At 35.2% G+C, this 18,163-nt stretch overlaps 1 protein-coding gene across 2 annotated transcripts in view; it reads left to right on the top strand.

Annotated features, from left to right (window-relative positions):
• Nucleotides 1-18,163, top strand: part of ARHGEF26 (Rho guanine nucleotide exchange factor 26) — a 139,749-nt gene that overhangs the window by 32,110 nt on the left and 89,476 nt on the right. For both annotated transcript variants that reach the window (XM_058427093.1, XM_032173897.2), the window contains exon 6: nt 599-759. In XM_058427093.1, coding sequence (XP_058283076.1) covers nt 599-759 — 161 coding nt within the window. The remainder of the gene's footprint in view (nt 1-598; nt 760-18,163) is intronic.

Raw genomic sequence — 18,163 nt, forward strand, 5'->3', positions numbered from 1 at the left:
TATGAGTTTATATAAAAGAATTCCTGTGGTTGATAAGAACCTTTTGAGGGTAGACACAGTCATACCAGAATATTTGCTGTTATTGACTGAAAATTAGTCAGATTAAGCATAGGGAGAGGAAGAGCGTGACACACAAGAGGGAAGGGAAGGAAAGTGTGAGAAGTTTTCTCTGAATCTCAAGAGATGACCATAAATCCTTACTGTCCCTAAAGCAGTATGCTTTGAAAGCAGGGCTGGAGGAGATGACCCCAAAGGTTAATTAATGTCACACTGAGATTTTATGACATGCCCTAGCTTCCTTCCATAGATTCTACCCCTTGGCAAAGGCATGACCTCAGGATGTGATGTCAGGTCATCCACATGCTTTCATTTTTTTCATATTTACAGATAGTGATTATTTTTTAAGATTTGGGTAAATGTATATTATATAAAGAGAGTAGTTTTGTGATGTTTCTTTAGTGCGTCTCATTTTGTACTTTCCAAGATACTATACCTGAAAAGTGGAGTATCTTGTTATTCTTACAGCAAAATTATGAGAGCTATCTTTAGTTCTTTAATTAAAAGAATTAATAATACATTTCTTTTTCCTTCTTACCAGGCTATCTTTGAAGTCATATCCTCTGAACATTCATATTTACTCAGCTTGGAGATCTTGATACGAATGTTTAAAAATTCTAAAGAACTGAGTGATACCATGACTAAAACCGAGAGGCACCATCTTTTCTCCAATATTACAGATGTCTGTGAGGCAAGCAAAAAGTAAGTGCACTGCAGTCTGCCTTTGGTCGTGCCAAGAAGTTGCATACTAACAAACACTTTGTTATCTCTAAAGGAAGGCATTTCAGGTTATCAAGTCTCGTTCAATTGGCTTTTGTCTTGATTCCTTGAAATACATTTTGAGATATGTTTCAAGTTTGGTGGATAGACAGATGCTCAGTGTGTAATGAATTGTCACAGCAGGCAGCTGTCCAAAGTCATGTTATTCCTTCTCTTTCCCCACGTTGCTTGCTCTTTACTTCTGATTACATCAAGGAAAGGGTCTTGGTTTGGTGCTAGTCTGTGATATTCATCAGTTTCAGTAAAGAAAGAGTAAGCCTTAGGCTTAGATCTTCTGTAGGCAATATCTGGCTACAATTTAATAATATATATTTTCATTACATTTAAGGTTTTTTGCTTTACTTTTTGTCATGAAGAGTAGATAAAATCATATAATAAACTTTTATGCATTCAAAACTTATATTTAGCAATTGTTAAAATTTTCCATCTTTACTTATATATTATTTTTGCTTAATTTTTTTCCAAGTATATACATAGGATGTTTTACTTATAAATGCTCCAGTATTCAGCTCTTAAGAATAAGGTTATTTTCTTACATAACTACACTGTTGTGGTCATACTTATGATGATGCTTTTATGATTTTATTCCATTTAATTTTGGTATGTGTAAGTAATAGAGTCACATGTTTTAAAATTCCAAAAATACGAAAGACCCTACAGTAAAATGCCATTCATATACTGTTCCCTGGCCACCTGAAACACAACCAGAGTCAACATTTGCTTTCTTGTATATCTTTTTAGTAATACTTATGATTATGTAAGAAAATATATGTATATATTTTTTTTTTCTTGTTTTTACTTAAATGTTACCATACTATAAACACTGTTCTGCCACTTACTTTTTTTTACCTCTATCCTGGAGATTATAGCATGTCTGCACATTAAAACTTTCCTCATTCATTTTTATGTTTTTTCCTTGCAATTATTTGTTGAAGAAATCTGGTCGTTTGTTCTGTAGAATTTCCTATGAGGCACATAATGTATGGGTGGTGATCAATACCAGATCCATTACTTCATTAAGGATTGCAAAACAGTGTTATCTAATTTATCATTCTTTATTCATTTATTAGCTGAAATATTTCTATAAAGGGAAAGGTACATCCATCTATTCATATATTCAGTGGTAAAGTTCACGTTATTCTATTTATTAGTGCTCAGATTGTTCCATCTTTGTTTTTGATTATTTTCTTGCTATATGACATTTTAAGATGTCAAAGGATTATGTTTTGCAATTCCTGCTCCAGGCCTGGAATCAGCCATTTCCCCAAAGAGCTCTGGTGTGTTTTGAAATGAAGTGGTATTTAAAACCTCAGTGAGTACCAGGGTGCTCATTGCTAAGTGGTTTTAGGCTGTTTCAGTAGATAGAACAAAAATCCAAATTTTTCTCTATAAAACTAGATATATTCAAAGCCCATAGACACTCCAAATTTATCAAAGTGTATATATTAAATAGGTACTTTTTAACATATCAATTATACCTCTGTAAAGCTTAAAACATAAAGAAGAAAGTCTAGTTTCTATTCCTGTCCGCTCTATCCTATTCCCTTCCCATATAGATACTCTTAAATAAGTTGTTTATCTTTGTTTTTTAAAATAAGCATATGCATATGTTTATGTATGTGTATTCCCCTCACTTTCTTAGATATATGAAAGCGTATTCTACTTATTTTTCTCAACCTCTTTATTCATGTAACAACATATATTAGAGGTTACTGCATAGTAGTTGATGGAGATGTTTTACTCCCTTCTCCAGCTACAATAATTCCCATCGAGTAACTGTGTAGTAGTTTATTCATCCAGCCGCCTATCTATATGAGCATTAGGATTATTTTCAGTCTCACTGTTACAGATAGTTTTTCTTTGTGCTTACACCCTGCCATATATTAGCCATTCCATCTTTGAGATTTTCTAGAAATAGGATTGCTAGATCAAAGGGTAACTGTGTATACTATTTTGTAAGATACTGCCAAATTCTTCTTCAAAGAAGTTGTAACATTTTGCAGTACCACCAAGAATAGATGAATGCTTGCTTCCCCAGAGTCTTTCTAGCAGAGTATGTCAACGAACCTTTAGATTTTTGTCAATCTGATAGGTAAGGAGGATTATCTGAGCATAGTTTTAGTTAGCATTTCTCTTATAAGCTTTTCCATATGAATAAGAGCCATCTGGAACATAGTATGTATCAGTAAAATATTACTAAACTAATAATATTCCTCTGTGATGTTGGAACAATTTAAAATTTGAGATAAGCACTAACATTACATCAACAAAAGTCAAGGAAGGAAAAAGGTTTTCTAATGCTCACTGAAACACAAGAATATTTGCTTTGACTAGATCAGCAGTGTTAACATGTAAGTTTGGCTTAGCTAGTCAAAGAGAATTATCTGCTTAATAAGAAAGAGAGGGAAAACGTATTAGAATTTTTTTTTCTGCTCAGAAAGTTAGAAGCTGTTAGAGGCATCTTATCTGAAAAAGTTAATACAAGTAGAAATGATGAACATAACAATTTATCAAATACCAAAATGTTAGAAACTAGGGTATTCCTTGCGGCTTGAAGGATGTGTACGTTCATTTATTTAGTTATTATTTTAGTTATCTTTTATGGAATACTTATAATTCATGCCAAGCATTATGTTATAGCCTTTTCAATAGAGTATATGTGTACCCTTAAATAGACTGCCCTCAATGAACAAAGTCTTAGGATAAATAACAAAAGTATAATGTAGTTCATGGTTAGTAGGCATGTAAAGATCATCACTCTAAGAGGTCAGGAAAACTGAAGGAAAATTCTAAAAGGACTGTAATAGTAATATGGGTTTAGTTTAATAAGCTATGTATACCTATATAATGTACAATTATATAACCAATAAAATGCTTTAAAGGAATATTTAATATGGACTTTTTTTCTAATATATTCAGATTTTAAAGCAGGTCTAAAGAGTGGGATTTCATATTGTTTTAGATTTCAATTATTTGAAAGATAATTTATCAAAACATAAAGGATAATTATCTTTAATGATAGAATTATGAGTTATTTTAATTTCTGTCTGTGTACTTTTCTGTAGTTTCAGCTTCTACAATAAACATAATGTAGTTAGAAAAGGAAACACAAGGAAAGGAGAAACAAACAGTAAGAAATGTGAGCCCAAAATAAAACAGGGGAGGTCACTGGATATGGCTGACAAATTCATAATTGGTTAACCTTGAAATAAGTCATTTTATTTAAAGTATAGACTAAAATTTTACTTTAATTTCAATCATTTACAAAATTTAAATCATTTAAGATTTTATTAAAAAGTTTTATTTCTGTCATAGCTTATAGTAAGGGGCTATTTTGAATATTTTTGTCTTTTTTATTTAAAAAAGAAAACTGAGATACTTTTCACCCTCCATTAAAAGAAAAAGAAATATCTGTGTTCTTTACATTTTTATTTTGTTTTCACTTCAAATGCAATGCTTTAATATGGATATCTGCCTTTGTAATAATTTGATCTGTTATATTTCTACTAGGAATGTTCAGCTTTTACATGATAACTCTATGTCTATATCATAATAACTTACATTACAAAAATGTTTTTGATTTAGTTTGAAACACTCATTTCAGATACAGCCTTTTTGAAATTCAAAGTACTCAGAAGATTTGCAAAGGCCGTTTCATGATGTAAGGCCTGCTTGTTGAACTTCAAGAGTGACACCCAAGTGTTGATAACTACTTGATGTATTACTCATGAAAGAGTTTACAGTCCCAAGAAAATGCGAAATAAAATCTTGAATAAAATAAATGATCAGTGTCTGAATTAGATATTACAGAGTAAGCATGGTATTGTTAAGTATGTCATAACCAGGGCTATCTTCATTGTTTTACTTTTACCTAATGAAAAATTATAGCTATAGGTGATGACATATTCGATATAGGTTGTGGTCAGAACATCCTTGACATCCAAATTAACAGTGTGTTGTCTAGTTCCCTTTATTGTGGCTTAGGTTGTTGACTGCCAATAAATAAATAACACTAAGATTTATGTAAGTTGACACTATTTGAAAACAGACAAGCAGGGACAGCGATCATTCTGTGTGTGTGTGTGTGTGTGTGTGTGTGTGTGTGTGTGTACGTATGTATCAGTAGTATGTCTCTGCAAAATTGTTTTCTTCTTTTAAAAAATTTTTCATTTCAGTTAACACTTAAGGCCTCCTATTCTGCAAGGCTCCTAAGTTCCAAAGCATTTCAGCTGGTGGCATCCGCCCAGGGGCCGTTGGTTCTTGGGACCCATGGTGGTTGGTGAACACCTCCAATGTATTTGCAGAGGTGTTTTAGGGCACTTTCTTTGAAATGGAAAGGTTTGGGTTTGGCTGGAGGTTATGGGTTTAAAGGCCCTTGGTGAAAATCAAAGGAGAGCATGAGAGCAGATGTTTGTGAAGGCCATTGTGTGCCCCGCTGAGGCATTTTCACCATTTCCTAAAGCCTATGTGGAAACATTTACCAATTAAGTAGGGGACTGATTTTGTGGCATTGTAGAGAACAGTGTGGTGTTTGCATTAGCAGAGAGGTGAAAATGTTAAACGATTTGAGGCAATTGAAGTAACACAGCTAGCTAGGGGGGAAACTGACAGGGGCCTCCAAGAGATACTGAGAGATATTTAGAATAGGGGCTCTTGAGGACTTGCTGAAAAGGCGGGGTCCTCCTAGGTTTGCCTCCCAGATTGGGGCTTAGGGAGGGAGACAAGGAATTCAGTTTGGGGCATGTTACATTTGAGTGACTGGAACATGAGGGTAAGGTATTTAGTTAAAAAGAGAAAAGCAGGTTAGAACTCCAGAAAAATCTTCAGTAGGGATGTCAATTTGAGTCATAGAGATGGTTCTTGTCATTTTAAGTTTAAATGAGATAACTACAACTTGTAGCAGTGGTTTGTAAGCAGTGGTGGTGGTATTTACCCCCTAAGGATACTTGGAAGTGCATTTTTGGTTGTCCCAGTAGACTTGGAGGGCTCTGTTGACGTTAGTAGGTGGGGGCCAGGGTGCCAGGCATCCTACACTTAGTAGGACAGTCCCAGATAAGCCTGAATTGTCCCACCCAAATGCCACTAAAGCCCTTTTTGAAATGCATGGAGTAAAAAGAAGACAAATGTCAGAATTTTGACAAAGAAACATTTAAGGAGCCTGTGGGTTGGAACAGAAATGAGGTACATAGATAAGAGGAATTGCACAGTGTGCATGGATCTTAAGTTCTAAAGCTGTAAAGGGTTTGCCTCTCCTATTAACACCTTCCTGTTACTCTGTCTCTTAGTGCCATGGCCTAACAATTGTTTGTTTTCTAACCTTCCTTAAAAGGAGTATATGCAGAGTTAGAATCTTACTAATTTTTTTTTATTATTTTAAGTTTTAGGGTACATGTGCACAATGTGCAGGTTTGTTACATATGTATCCATGTGCCATGTTGGTGTGCTGCACCCATTAACTCGTCATTTAGCGTTAGGTATATCTCCTAAAGCTGTCCCTCCCCCCTCCTCCTACCCCACAACAGTCCCCAGAGTGTGATGTTCCCCTTCCTGTGTCCATGTGTTCTCATTGTTCAGTTCCCACCTATGAGTGAGAACATGCGGTGTTTGGTTTTTTGTCCTTCCGATAGTTTACTGAGAATGATGGTTTCCAGTTTCATCCATGTCCCTACAAAGGACATGAACTCATCATTTTTTATGGCTGCATAGTATTCCGTGGTGTATATGTGCCACATTTTCTTAATCCAATCTATCGTTGTTGGACATTCGGGTTGGTTCCAAGTCTTTGCTATTGTGAATAGTGCCGCAATAAACATACGTGTACATGTGTCTTCATAGCAGCATGATTTATAGTCCTTTGAGTATATACCCAGTAATGGGATGGCTGGGTCAAATGGTATTTCTAGTTCTAGATCCCTGAGGAATCGCCACACTGACTTCCACAATGGTTGAACTAGTTTACAGTCCCACCAACAGTGTAAAAGTGTTCCTATTTCTCCACATCCTCTCCACTACTGATTGTTTTTACCCTGCCTAAGAAGGGTGACACACTTTCCTTTTGCATGGAATGATTAGAGCTAAATTCTTTAAATTTAGGTAGTACCTAAATGACTTTGGGTCAATGTCAGGGAAAAAGCCTTTGACTTCCAACTCTACTTCCTTCCTCTTTAACTGTACCAACTTCTTCCCTCTGACTCAAATTCATGAGCTCTTCCTGGTTTCATGATCTCCTTGTCTTTTAAGGACCTCGGCTATCTTAAAAGCCTGATCATCTCATGAAAAATGGAGTATCAGATATCATCTTTCAATTAGAAATGAATAGGCTTAATTCATAACTAAACATCACACATAGTATATACTTTGCATATTTTCATATTTCCTTTGTTTTTTTTTGGTTATTCCCCTACAAATCTATGGTTACTTAGGATAATTTATAGATAATTGCTGTGTTAATATAAAAAGACGTATAAGTGTGATTAACTTACAATAATTTGCAACAGAATATGATCTAATACCAGTTGTTTTTAAATTTAGGATACATCTCTATTAAAAGACTGATACTATTAGGAAAGAAAGTTGTCTTTTGTAGAAGACTGAATGTTAACCCTTCTCCCCTATTTAGAAACCCTAAGGTCTAAATAAGGTCTTTTGTGTTAAAAAGTTTTCTGCAAAATGAAAATTAGATGAGTCTTTGCTTTGATGTTTCATAAAAAGATGTGTTTTTACTCTCAATTCTGAGTTTTCATTCTAAATACCTAGGTTATGTTAACAGTCTTTTATTTAATTTGTTTCAATAACAGAGTGTGCTGTTATTAGTACTCTAAAAATATGCTACTGAAGACCTTTGCAAGGTACTTGTTTCTCTTTTTCCAATTACAAAGTTAAAACATTGGTATTCTTTGGAAAGCCATTTAAAACTAAAACTATGCTTGTCTTCAATTTCTGCAGAGTAAAGTAAAAATATCCATCAATGTGCTTTTGTATCCTGAGGAACTGAATTTGCTCCCAACATATAATGAGCAGTGAATGCCAAATTCTCTGGTTTCTACTTTGTGTAGCAGAGTAAATTACAATGATAGTAAACATACAAAATAGTACTTACCCCGCACTTGCTTCTCCAGAAGTTTTTTCCCTAATTTTAATCAAACTCTATTAAAGTTGAAATGTCATATGACATTAAAAACTACCTTACATGCACATGCTCTAATATTATTTTATGAAATGAGTTCATATTACCAAAAAGTGACAATTTATGTAAATAATAGTATAGCATATCTGCATTATGAAATATGTTTCTATTTGGTAATTAAAATTCTAAACTTTAATGCATAAGCAAATAACAGTAAACCTTCAAAAGTCTTTTATAGTATGAATATTAAAATTTTAACCTTCCTGACTAATTCTTAAAGCTAAATTTTAAAGGAAAAACACATTAAATTTAACTAGGCCAGAGAATATGGAACATTTTACGTTGTAGAACCTGTTTAATTTTTGCCCTGAAGTAATGGCTGTTGCTATTTTTGTTAGCAAATGTTATTTTCTTACTCCATATATACTCAAGATAAACTTACTACAGAGTCTTTGGTAAGTAAAGCCATTACCTTATTTTCCTGAATATAACAGAGAAACTTTATTCTTTCTAAAATCAATTTCTTCAACTGACAGTTGAAAGACAGTGACATTCAGAAGCCGGTCTTTATGACACTTTTTGACTGTTTCTCTATCCTGAGATTAATGACAAAGAAGTTCATTTGAAATTCACGCAAAGTATTTTCACAATACTTCAAAGTAAGTCTACGTGAGTATTCTAGTCCATGTTGTTCAGCTCTTATCAACAACCAGTGTCTGGAGTAATAGTAAAAGAAATAGGTAGTTGTTTAGGTATTATTTCAATACAGAAAGAAGAACTAGCGATGTTTTAATAGATGCAGTCCTTTTGGATAAGACTTCAGAAAAGCAGTGTGGGATCTGAAGTCTTTGTACAATTGAACAGGAGACCAGTTAAAGATGACTGATTAGAGACATGCACTGTATTCATTCTGTTCTAAAAATCCCAGTAAAAATGACGGGAAAGTCAATACACAAGGAAAAAGAAAATAAGAATAGAGACAACAGCTACAATATTTTGGAACCTGAAAAACCTGAGATGGTTGTCCAGTAATGCAGGAAAGTTTAAATCTAGACTGGTAGTGAGGAAAACCAAGGATCAACCACATTGAAATCCTAGAACCTCTGAAAGGTGGTGCATTGATTCATTGATTGATTGGTTCTGCCTTCACAAGTCTATGGTTACTTGGAATAATTTATAGATAATTGCTGTGTTAATAGAAAAAGACCTGTAAATGTGATTAACTTAATTAATTTAGTCTAGGACTAGGTTAAAGGTAATTCCTAGGTGCAGGAATTGATGATGAAGTTGGGTAAAGGTGTGAGTAAAACTACAAGTTTCATGCAAATCTGTTTGAGAAGTAGTCAGACCCTAGGTCCCCTCTTTGGCTCTACCCAGCAAGATGATGACCCTCTTTACCCCAGCAGCAGGGCAGCATTGGTGAATACTGGACCAGGAGACCCAGGACCACATAAGAAGGGGACTGTTGTACAGGAAACAAAGGTATAATGGCAGTTGGCACCCACAGCCTTCTGTGCTACTCTCCTTTTGGAATGCTGGTAGCCAGGTGTGTGTGTGTGTGTGTGTGTGTGTGTACACTTTGCTCCTTTTTTGTCAAATAGTGATTGGCATAGTATAGGTTAAGTAACATTTTATCATCTTTGTCAATGGATTTATGTTTGAATACATTATTATTAACATCATTATTAGGTTTTGCAGGAAACAATAAGTTGAGTATTACAGCAGAAATATAAAAAGCCTCAAATCTTAAGAAATATTCATTTTAGTAACATGTTAAGCAAGTACTTGTTGACTTTAAATCTTAGTTTCTTTCTCTATTTAATAAGGATGATAGTATACGTAGCCTTATAAGGTTGTTTTGAGGATTAAATGATATACATAAAATGCTTAGCATAACACTAGGCAAGTTCTTTAGTAGCAATTATTTTGTTGATGTTATTACTATCATTTTTTATCATCTATGTCTGGTATTCTGAAATGTCTCTGGATTTTGTATTTGTTGACTTTTGTAAATATATGCCTCTGCCAGCATTGGTCTAGGACTAAGTTAAAGAACAGGTCTTGTTTTATGAAGCATCTAGTGCAATGGTTTGCATGAGTTTATTTTTAAAGATAGTTGTGGCACAATATTACATTTTAGCAATCATCTTTATTTTGACATTGAGTGAATCAGAGTAAATAGATTCTTCCATAATCATAAAGAATTAATTGTGACCTAGATTAGGACTAAAACCTGAGCTATTTTTTCCAAACCAGCCTGGTGTTTTCTTTGTGAGTGGTAGATTCCTTGAATCAGTGCTTCAGAGCAGGCCCTGGCATGCTTCAGTTGCCAATTAGACCATTCTCCTGGTCACTTTTGGCAGGCATTTGGACCCATTATGTTCTTTTTGCGTTGCCTTTACAAGTTCTAAGTCTGTGGATTCCGAATTGTCACATGGAGATTTAAACTTGGATAATGAGCCTGGTTGGGACAGACTAAAGTGTTACCAACTTAGTCATTAGCTGTTATCAATCTTAAACTAGGGTAGAATTTTATGGAAAAAGAAACAGTGACTGGGGTTTGGTTGCAGTGTTTCATCGGCATTGCATTTATAGCTGTGGATTTTGAACCATTACATGGATTTTTGACTCTGCCAGTTGTGAGTAAAACAAGCAGGACCACACAGTTTTTCTGGCTGATGGAAAAGATTTTAATTTAAACTTTGTATTCTAGCCAAGTTAAAGCTAGCACTTGATTTAAGTGGAAGGGAGATGGTTGATGAATTAAGTTTCAAAAGCAGACTTTTTAAAGCCTTCTAATTGCTTATCATAGGATGTTGCCTCTAATTGCCGTGCATTAATTATTGGCATCTGGGCATCAATTTTGTGTTTCTCCAAAAACTTTTCTTATTTCATCTGATTTAATCCTTAATAGCATGCTGTGAAGTATGCCAAATCCTTGAGTAATGTTGTTTTGCTATAATGTTGATGAGGGGAAAAAAATGGATTCCCAGCCAGGGCCATTGCATCTGTGGAGTTTGCACGCTCTCCCGGTGTCTGCGTGGGTTTTCTCCAGGTACTCAGGTTTCCTTCCACCTCACGAAGATGTGCACATTAGATGAATTGGCGTGTCTGTGGCCCCGGTCTGAATGAATGTGGGTGTGTGAGAGTGCGCTGTGATGGACGGGTGTCCTGTCCAGGGTTGGCACTTACCTCGCCCCCTAAGCTGCCGAGATAGGCTCTGGCCAGGTGTGACCCTGAACTGGAATAAGATGCTTGGGAGAGGAATGAATGAATGAATGCAAGTGATTATGAAATACAAATTTGTATTATATATGATAATCATACAAATGCGCTATAATAAACGATGCTTTTCGAAAGTGGTCATTGAGCCACTGTATTTGTGATTGTTTTTGAACTGCATGGTGGTAGGAGGTGCTCCTTCCAGTTTTCACTTTGCAAACTTATACCTTGATTTAACCCACTGCTGTCACTCACTGATTCACCAAAAATTGGGTAAATAATTATCTTACTTGTTTTTACTTCTCTTTCTTAAATGTATGTATAGCTTACATTTATTTCAATGTTTAATAGTAGAAGTGTTTTGAGTGTTTATTTAGAAGTTTGATGATTTTCTTTTTGACCAGAAATATCCTGTAGGAACTTAACTTTTGTTTATATCAATTAGCCTTTGGTAAAATTAGTTTAGTTATACATCATTTCACTTAGAGTCTCAGCCCCCAAAACCTATTAACAACATTGTGTGGACTTCCTGTACTATCATTTCTCTTTTGTGGGTAAGGAGACTGAGGCCCAAATTAGTTATGTGGATTTGTTTAAAGTCATTCACCTAACTGGAATTGTACCTAGTGAACAATGTATTGGCATAGACTGTTTGTTCAAAAATACATATATGTTGTAAGTGCAGTTAAGGGTTCAGTCTACAGAACTAAATTTTAATTTAAATTTTAATCTGCCAGGGATTACACATCTGGAAAATTATTTGAACTTGCTCCTGTTGGTGTATATCACCCATGGAGCTAGTCAGAGGGAGTGATAAGATTTTTATCTCATATTTGAATGTCTTTGACCTCTTAGAATATGGAGACTTAAAAGCAAAGAGCATCTTGTTTTCTGTGGCACAGCTCTGTGGCACATCATAAAGGTCATTGTCTTATTTTCTCATGGACATTGTTCCCAAAGTGAAGAATATTGTCCATATCTTTAGCATAAGCAGTCTGTGAATATGTCCCAATGGTTGTGGCATTGCAGTATTCTCTAGAAATAACCTAATTGATTGTAAAAGTATCCCATAATCTGAAGTCTGTGGAGTTTGTATTTATTAACTTTTGCATGTATGCTGTCTATATATTTTCCTCAGATTAAAAAAATACCCAAATAACATACACTACACTCCTTAAACTACTTTACAGTGATTTGAGGAAGAAAAGAAAATGTATGTTTGGAAAGTGCTAACTTAATTCAGGTTGTAATTTTCTGCTTTTTGGTCTAAAAAATCTGTTTCCAAAATAAACTTTTGTAGAAAATGATTTTGCAAGTCTTTTTTTAGGACTTAAAGAATTTCTTATATCTTAGGTGCTGATATAAATACTGAGCAACCTCACAGCAAAATATTTTAATTTTTTAGAGTGTCAACTTTATGTAAAAAGCTGTGAAAATATGATTTTTTAAAAAAAATTCTGAAATCACCTCCTATATGCTGAGAAGAAGGTGAAGACTGTTTTAATATTAATTCAGTATATTATTACCATTCTCTAATTGTTTTAAGGATGTGGATTAAATCATGTAAGCCTTGTTTTTTAATTTTAAAAATATATTTATAAAAAATATCCTGAGGAACATATGATGAATGGTATTTGTTAAAGAACTTAATAGATACTTTATCTATACAGTGTTTTCTTTGGATTTCAAAAAGGTTTCGGGAAATGACTTGGACTTTAAAAAAAATTTTGGTGGAAAGGTTCCATAGAAATGTCAAGATTGGCTGAGATTGACCTTGTCACTTGTGGGGGATTCAAACAAAGGTCCCTTTGTAACAAGAAAAACTGTCTCTGTATCGGGAGTTCATTGGAATTTCTTTTCTAGCAGAGAAGAGTAATATGAATAACCAGAACAGGGCACAATAGGAATGTTTGTGTTCATCTGCTGAAGTTGTCCTGTGACGTAGCTCCTACTTCTTATTCTCTTCTGTCTTGTATATATTTGATACACACTAGTTAGTTATAAATATTTAGGTGTACATTTGTGAATGTTTTTAGATAGCTCTGAGGATACACACTACTTAGTTATAAATATTTAGGTATACATTTGTGAATGTTTTTAGATAGCTCTGAAAAAATCTGCTGTGAATAAGATGCTTTCCAAGAAATCCTCAGCAAGCGTTCTCACAAGTTGAGATTTTACTTGAAGGCATTCAGTTGAAAAGAAAGCTGGAGTGATTAAGTTATGAAATTATTCTCTTGGATTTATTTAAGTAGCATTAAGGATTTTTAGGAAGACTGGTTGAAAAAAATGTATATCACAGGTATAGATTTAATTATTTTATCTTTGATTTTTGGAGGATCTCATAAAGTCGTTTGAGAATCTGTGTTTTTCAGGTTTTAAAAATATTAAATATGAGAGGAGTTTGGTTTACCTTACTTATGCTTATGCCATTCCTAGGGATCACTATATGCCTCCTGTTTTGAACCTTGACTTATTTTTTAACCCTTTTTCTTTTTTCAGTCTTCCTAGCCAATATCCAGTTTACTTTTGCAAAGCTGCTTTTGTGGTTGTAATATAATTTTATTTGTTCAGAATATTATTTTACCAGTGTTTTAATAAATTTAGAGATCAGGATATCATTTTATTAATATTTCAGAGAGAGAGAGACACTAAGTGATTTTCTGTTACTCATGAAGTACCTTTTCCAACTTAGAATGGAGAAAACAGTGTAATTATTTAGAATTAAGACACGTTTTCTCTGCATACTGTTGAATAAAGCATATTTTTCCGGACTCTTTGAAGACCCCTATATTTGGAAACTCAGGTGTTCAAACTGGAGAAACTTGCTTACCTTTATCTATTTTATTTCAGACTTTCCTGGCATGAACTAATTCCCAACTTTGAATACTAGTTTTTATTGATCATATTTCTTTTTCCTGAGACCTGCATAAGGAATGTTAATCTCATCCTTAGGCAGATCACTTTTTCCCTCTGCATGTCAGCTGCTAAATGAGCTTTCCATCAGCATGGAACTAATGTTTATCAGAATAACTAAATAATCTAAAACCAGGGCCCTAAGGTTTCACTTGCTGTGAGTCTGTTATCACCAGCTCACACAGGAGAATTCTTTTTCCTACCATTGCTTTTTCTAAACAATAAATTCTATCCATGGTATGTGGATTTGGAAATTAGTCTATTTTAACGTTAGCTTTGCAAACATTACCTTAGGCTCAGAAGTCTGACTTAAATCGGGGTCCGGTTGTAGTGAAAGCCTCCTGGGGATGGTTTGAAAAAATCTAGCTGTACATGTTGCTACAGTATTTATTTATATCTATTTTTATTTTTATTTTTTTGAGACAGAGTCTCGCGCTGTTGCCCAGGCTGGAGTACAGTGGCGTGATCTTGGCTCTATGCAGCCTCCGCCTTCCGTGTTCAAGTGATTCTCCTGCCTCAGTAGGAGAATCTACTACTCCTACTGGGACTACAGGCGCCCGCCACCACGCCTGGCTAATTTTTTGTATTTTTAGTAGAGACGGGGTTTCACCATGTTAGCCAGATGGTCTCGATCTCCTGACCTTGTGATCTGCCCTCCTTGGCCTCCCAAAATGCTAGGATTACAGGCGTGAGCCACCGCGCCTGGCGATTATTTATTTTTAATGTAGAAAAGAGTTGCTAGAGGTAGCAAACATATGAATAACCTGAGGATAGGAAGGTAATGTATGAAAATGGTTTTCTGAGAGTGAACATCCACGCTCAAAAACAGATGGAGCAGGAAGCTTTATAAAGGAGCTGCCTTTTCCTTTCCTCTGGAATTGTTGAACAACATCTTTGAGGAAAACATGACATAATATTTTGATAATTTTGGTGAGTGTATATATTTGAGCAAGGCTGGGATTGAGTTGTAGGCTGTTTGGCATGGTAAAAGTTTGAACTCTCCAGAGCTGCTTTTGATTCATTTGCAATGCCTGTGTTTTTTCTTGTGAGCAGTGTGTATCCTCATCAGGGGCTGCCTCAATGCTTATCCATCTGGAGGAGGCCACTCAGCTTTAATTAAAGAAACAGTGGTGAGAGGGTCCGCCTTCAACCACTGAAAGTAATAAATGTACATGGTGTAAAATTCAAATACTGCCAAAAAGTATGCAGTGAGAAACAAGTCCCCCTGTATGACTGGTTTGGGGCGTAGCTTCCAGAGATACTCTCTGCACATACAAGTACAGTTTTTTTAATGCGATGATTGCCTACCATACACACTGTATGCACTAGTACCTATTTACTTTTAGTCCATCAAACAGCCAGTCTTAAGTGAAGAATAACACCGAGTATAATTTTTTAAAATCTTTGTATGCTCCCCAAATAAGCCCAAGCTTTCTTTATGTAGTTTCTTCTACTTAGGAACTTTAAATGAATAGATCCACATGAGTTATGGACTTTATTTTATTGTGAAAATAGTCATTGCTCTCAATATGGGATTCTTATTGAGCATTACATCTTATTCCTTGATAAAATATTTTAGGGTGAGAGCACCTACTGTGTACCAGGCACTGTGCTAGGCATTGGAAATGTAACAGTAAGCTTGACAAGCAGGGTCCTTGTTCTTGAGACCTGGTGGGATAAACACACACAGAACAGGTGCCTGAGAAACAGAGTGTTCCTTAAAGTAGGACCTTGGCCTGGAGGGGGGAACTGAGGAGGTGACCTTTCCTTACCCCTCGATCTTCTTTCCTTTCCTCCCTCCTCAAATTAATCTCATTAGAGTAATAGTCTTTATCAGATGTTTTAATTCAAATATAATTCAATCTAGTCTCTAGATACAGAAATGCCATACTAGTCACATGTTAATTATTTTATATTTGCAAGTAACTTCATTAAATGGGCACCTGGGATGTATGGAACAGCTTAATAAACCAACATTTCTGCACTGTAGTTAAATTGATCCTTTAGCTACAACATGAAAATTTTTATTTAAAGAAAAACAGAGCCTGGATTATGTCACAGTTCAAAATACGAAACATACTTCTAGTTTGAATGCATAATTCTTGGATTTCCTTGCCTCTGAATGATTTCTAAATCTGGAAGATTTGGATCCTGTCAATTTATTTAGCTTACGGAAAAGTCATCTATACTTCAGGTTCACTAGAAACTCCTTTTATATCATGTCCTTAGGTAACAGTTTTATGAAAATTTCTGTAACTCATGATTGCAGTTTTGTTTTTACAATCTCCAGGTAATTTATTGAAAAATAATAGAAATTGTACAACCCATCAACTGTGTGATCATTAGCTTGACTAAGATATGGCTCACCTGCTGTTAATTTATTTATCTTAGTAAGCCATGTGGTGTGCATGAGCTCATTTTACTCTCTTACTTTGTTTTGTGATTAATAAACTACTTCCATGGAATTTTGGGATTGAGTTTAGAGGCCATATATCCCATTCTGTAATTTACAGATAGTACCTCAGATCTCACAGCTAATTAGAATTAGAGCTAAGGCTAGAACCCAGGACTTCTGACCCATTTTATAGGAAAGGGTGGTTCACTGTGTTTTTAATATGTTATATATTTACGTGGCTTAAAAGTCCAAAGAGGCTGTGCACGTTGGCTCATGTCTATAATCCCAGCACTTTGGAAGGTGGGGGTGGGTGGATTGCTTGAGCTCTGAAGTTTGAGACCAGCTTGGGCAACATGGCGAAACCTTGTCTCTACAAAGTATACAAAAATTAGTCAGTCGTGGTGGCACATGTCTGTATTCCCAGCTACTTGGGAGGCTGAGGTGGGAGGATCACTTGAGCCCAGGAGGCAGAAGTTGCAGTGAACCGAGATCACTCCACTGCACTCCATCCTAGGTGACACAGAGACTCTGTCTTAAAAAACAACAACAACAAAAAAAAAACCCCCAAAATGTCCAAAGATTATCAAATGGCATCTATTTATATACTGAGAATCCCAGCTCAATTTGACTCTGTCACCCTTCACCTTCTGCTGATGTATTACATTAAGTGTCTTGTTTATCCTTCTAGCATTTCTTTATGCAGATACAGGCAAATAAAAATGGTTTCTTATTGTCCCACTTTTCTTTAAAAACAGCGTGCTGACTGTATATGCGATTCTGCCTCTTTTTTTTTCTCTCAAGAAAGTTTAAGCTCCTGAAAAAAGTCAGTGTGCCTGCAGATCCCACTTTATTTTGTCCACTTAGATCAGAACTAGGTTGCTGTATTTAGCTTAATTCTAGCATATGAGAAACATGAGATAGTTCTATGAAGACTGTAGTGGAAAAAAAAAAGATTAGAAATGGAAAGTAAAAGGTGGGAAATTATTGAAACTGCTATTATTTAACCCAAAGAAGAAAAAGTTTGGGCATTATTACTTTATAGATGAGAAAAGGGGAGGCTCAGATGGAGGTAAACTACCTTACCCACAGTCACCCAAGCACTCGGAGTCTCAATGGGGGCCTGCACTCAGATTAGCCTGCCAGTGTTGAAGTCTCAATTCCCCATCTGCTACAGGAGCCTGATACATTTGTGAGTGACAAGTACAGTCGATACTCATTATTTGCGGATTCCGTATTTGCAAATTTACCTATTTGCTAAAATTTATTTGTAACCCCAAATCAATACTTGCGGTTTTATGGTCATTCACAGTCATGCAAGCAGATCAGCAAAAAAATGTGTTTCCTGACACACGTGTTTCCAGCTGAGGTTGAACAAGGCAGTGCTCTGCCTTTTCTTATACTGTAAACAAGTGTCCTTCTGATGGTTGATTAAGTGCCACAGTTTTTTGTATTTTTGTGCTTTTTGTTGATCATTTTGCTGTTTAAAGTGATCCCAAAGCATAGTGCTAAACTGTTTAGTGTTTACAAGAAGGCTATGGTGTCTTACAGAGAAAATGTGTGTTTAAGGTAAGCTCATAGTACTATTGTAAGTTAGCGTTCTAGTGCTGTACTGCTGTTGGCGTGAGTTCAATATTAACAAATCAACGATATGTCATAGTTATGTGACT

Source organism: Hylobates moloch, unplaced genomic scaffold, assembly GCF_009828535.3.
Source record: "Hylobates moloch isolate HMO894 unplaced genomic scaffold, HMol_V3 SCAFFOLD_13, whole genome shotgun sequence".
Classification (NCBI taxonomy): domain Eukaryota; kingdom Metazoa; phylum Chordata; class Mammalia; order Primates; family Hylobatidae; genus Hylobates; species Hylobates moloch.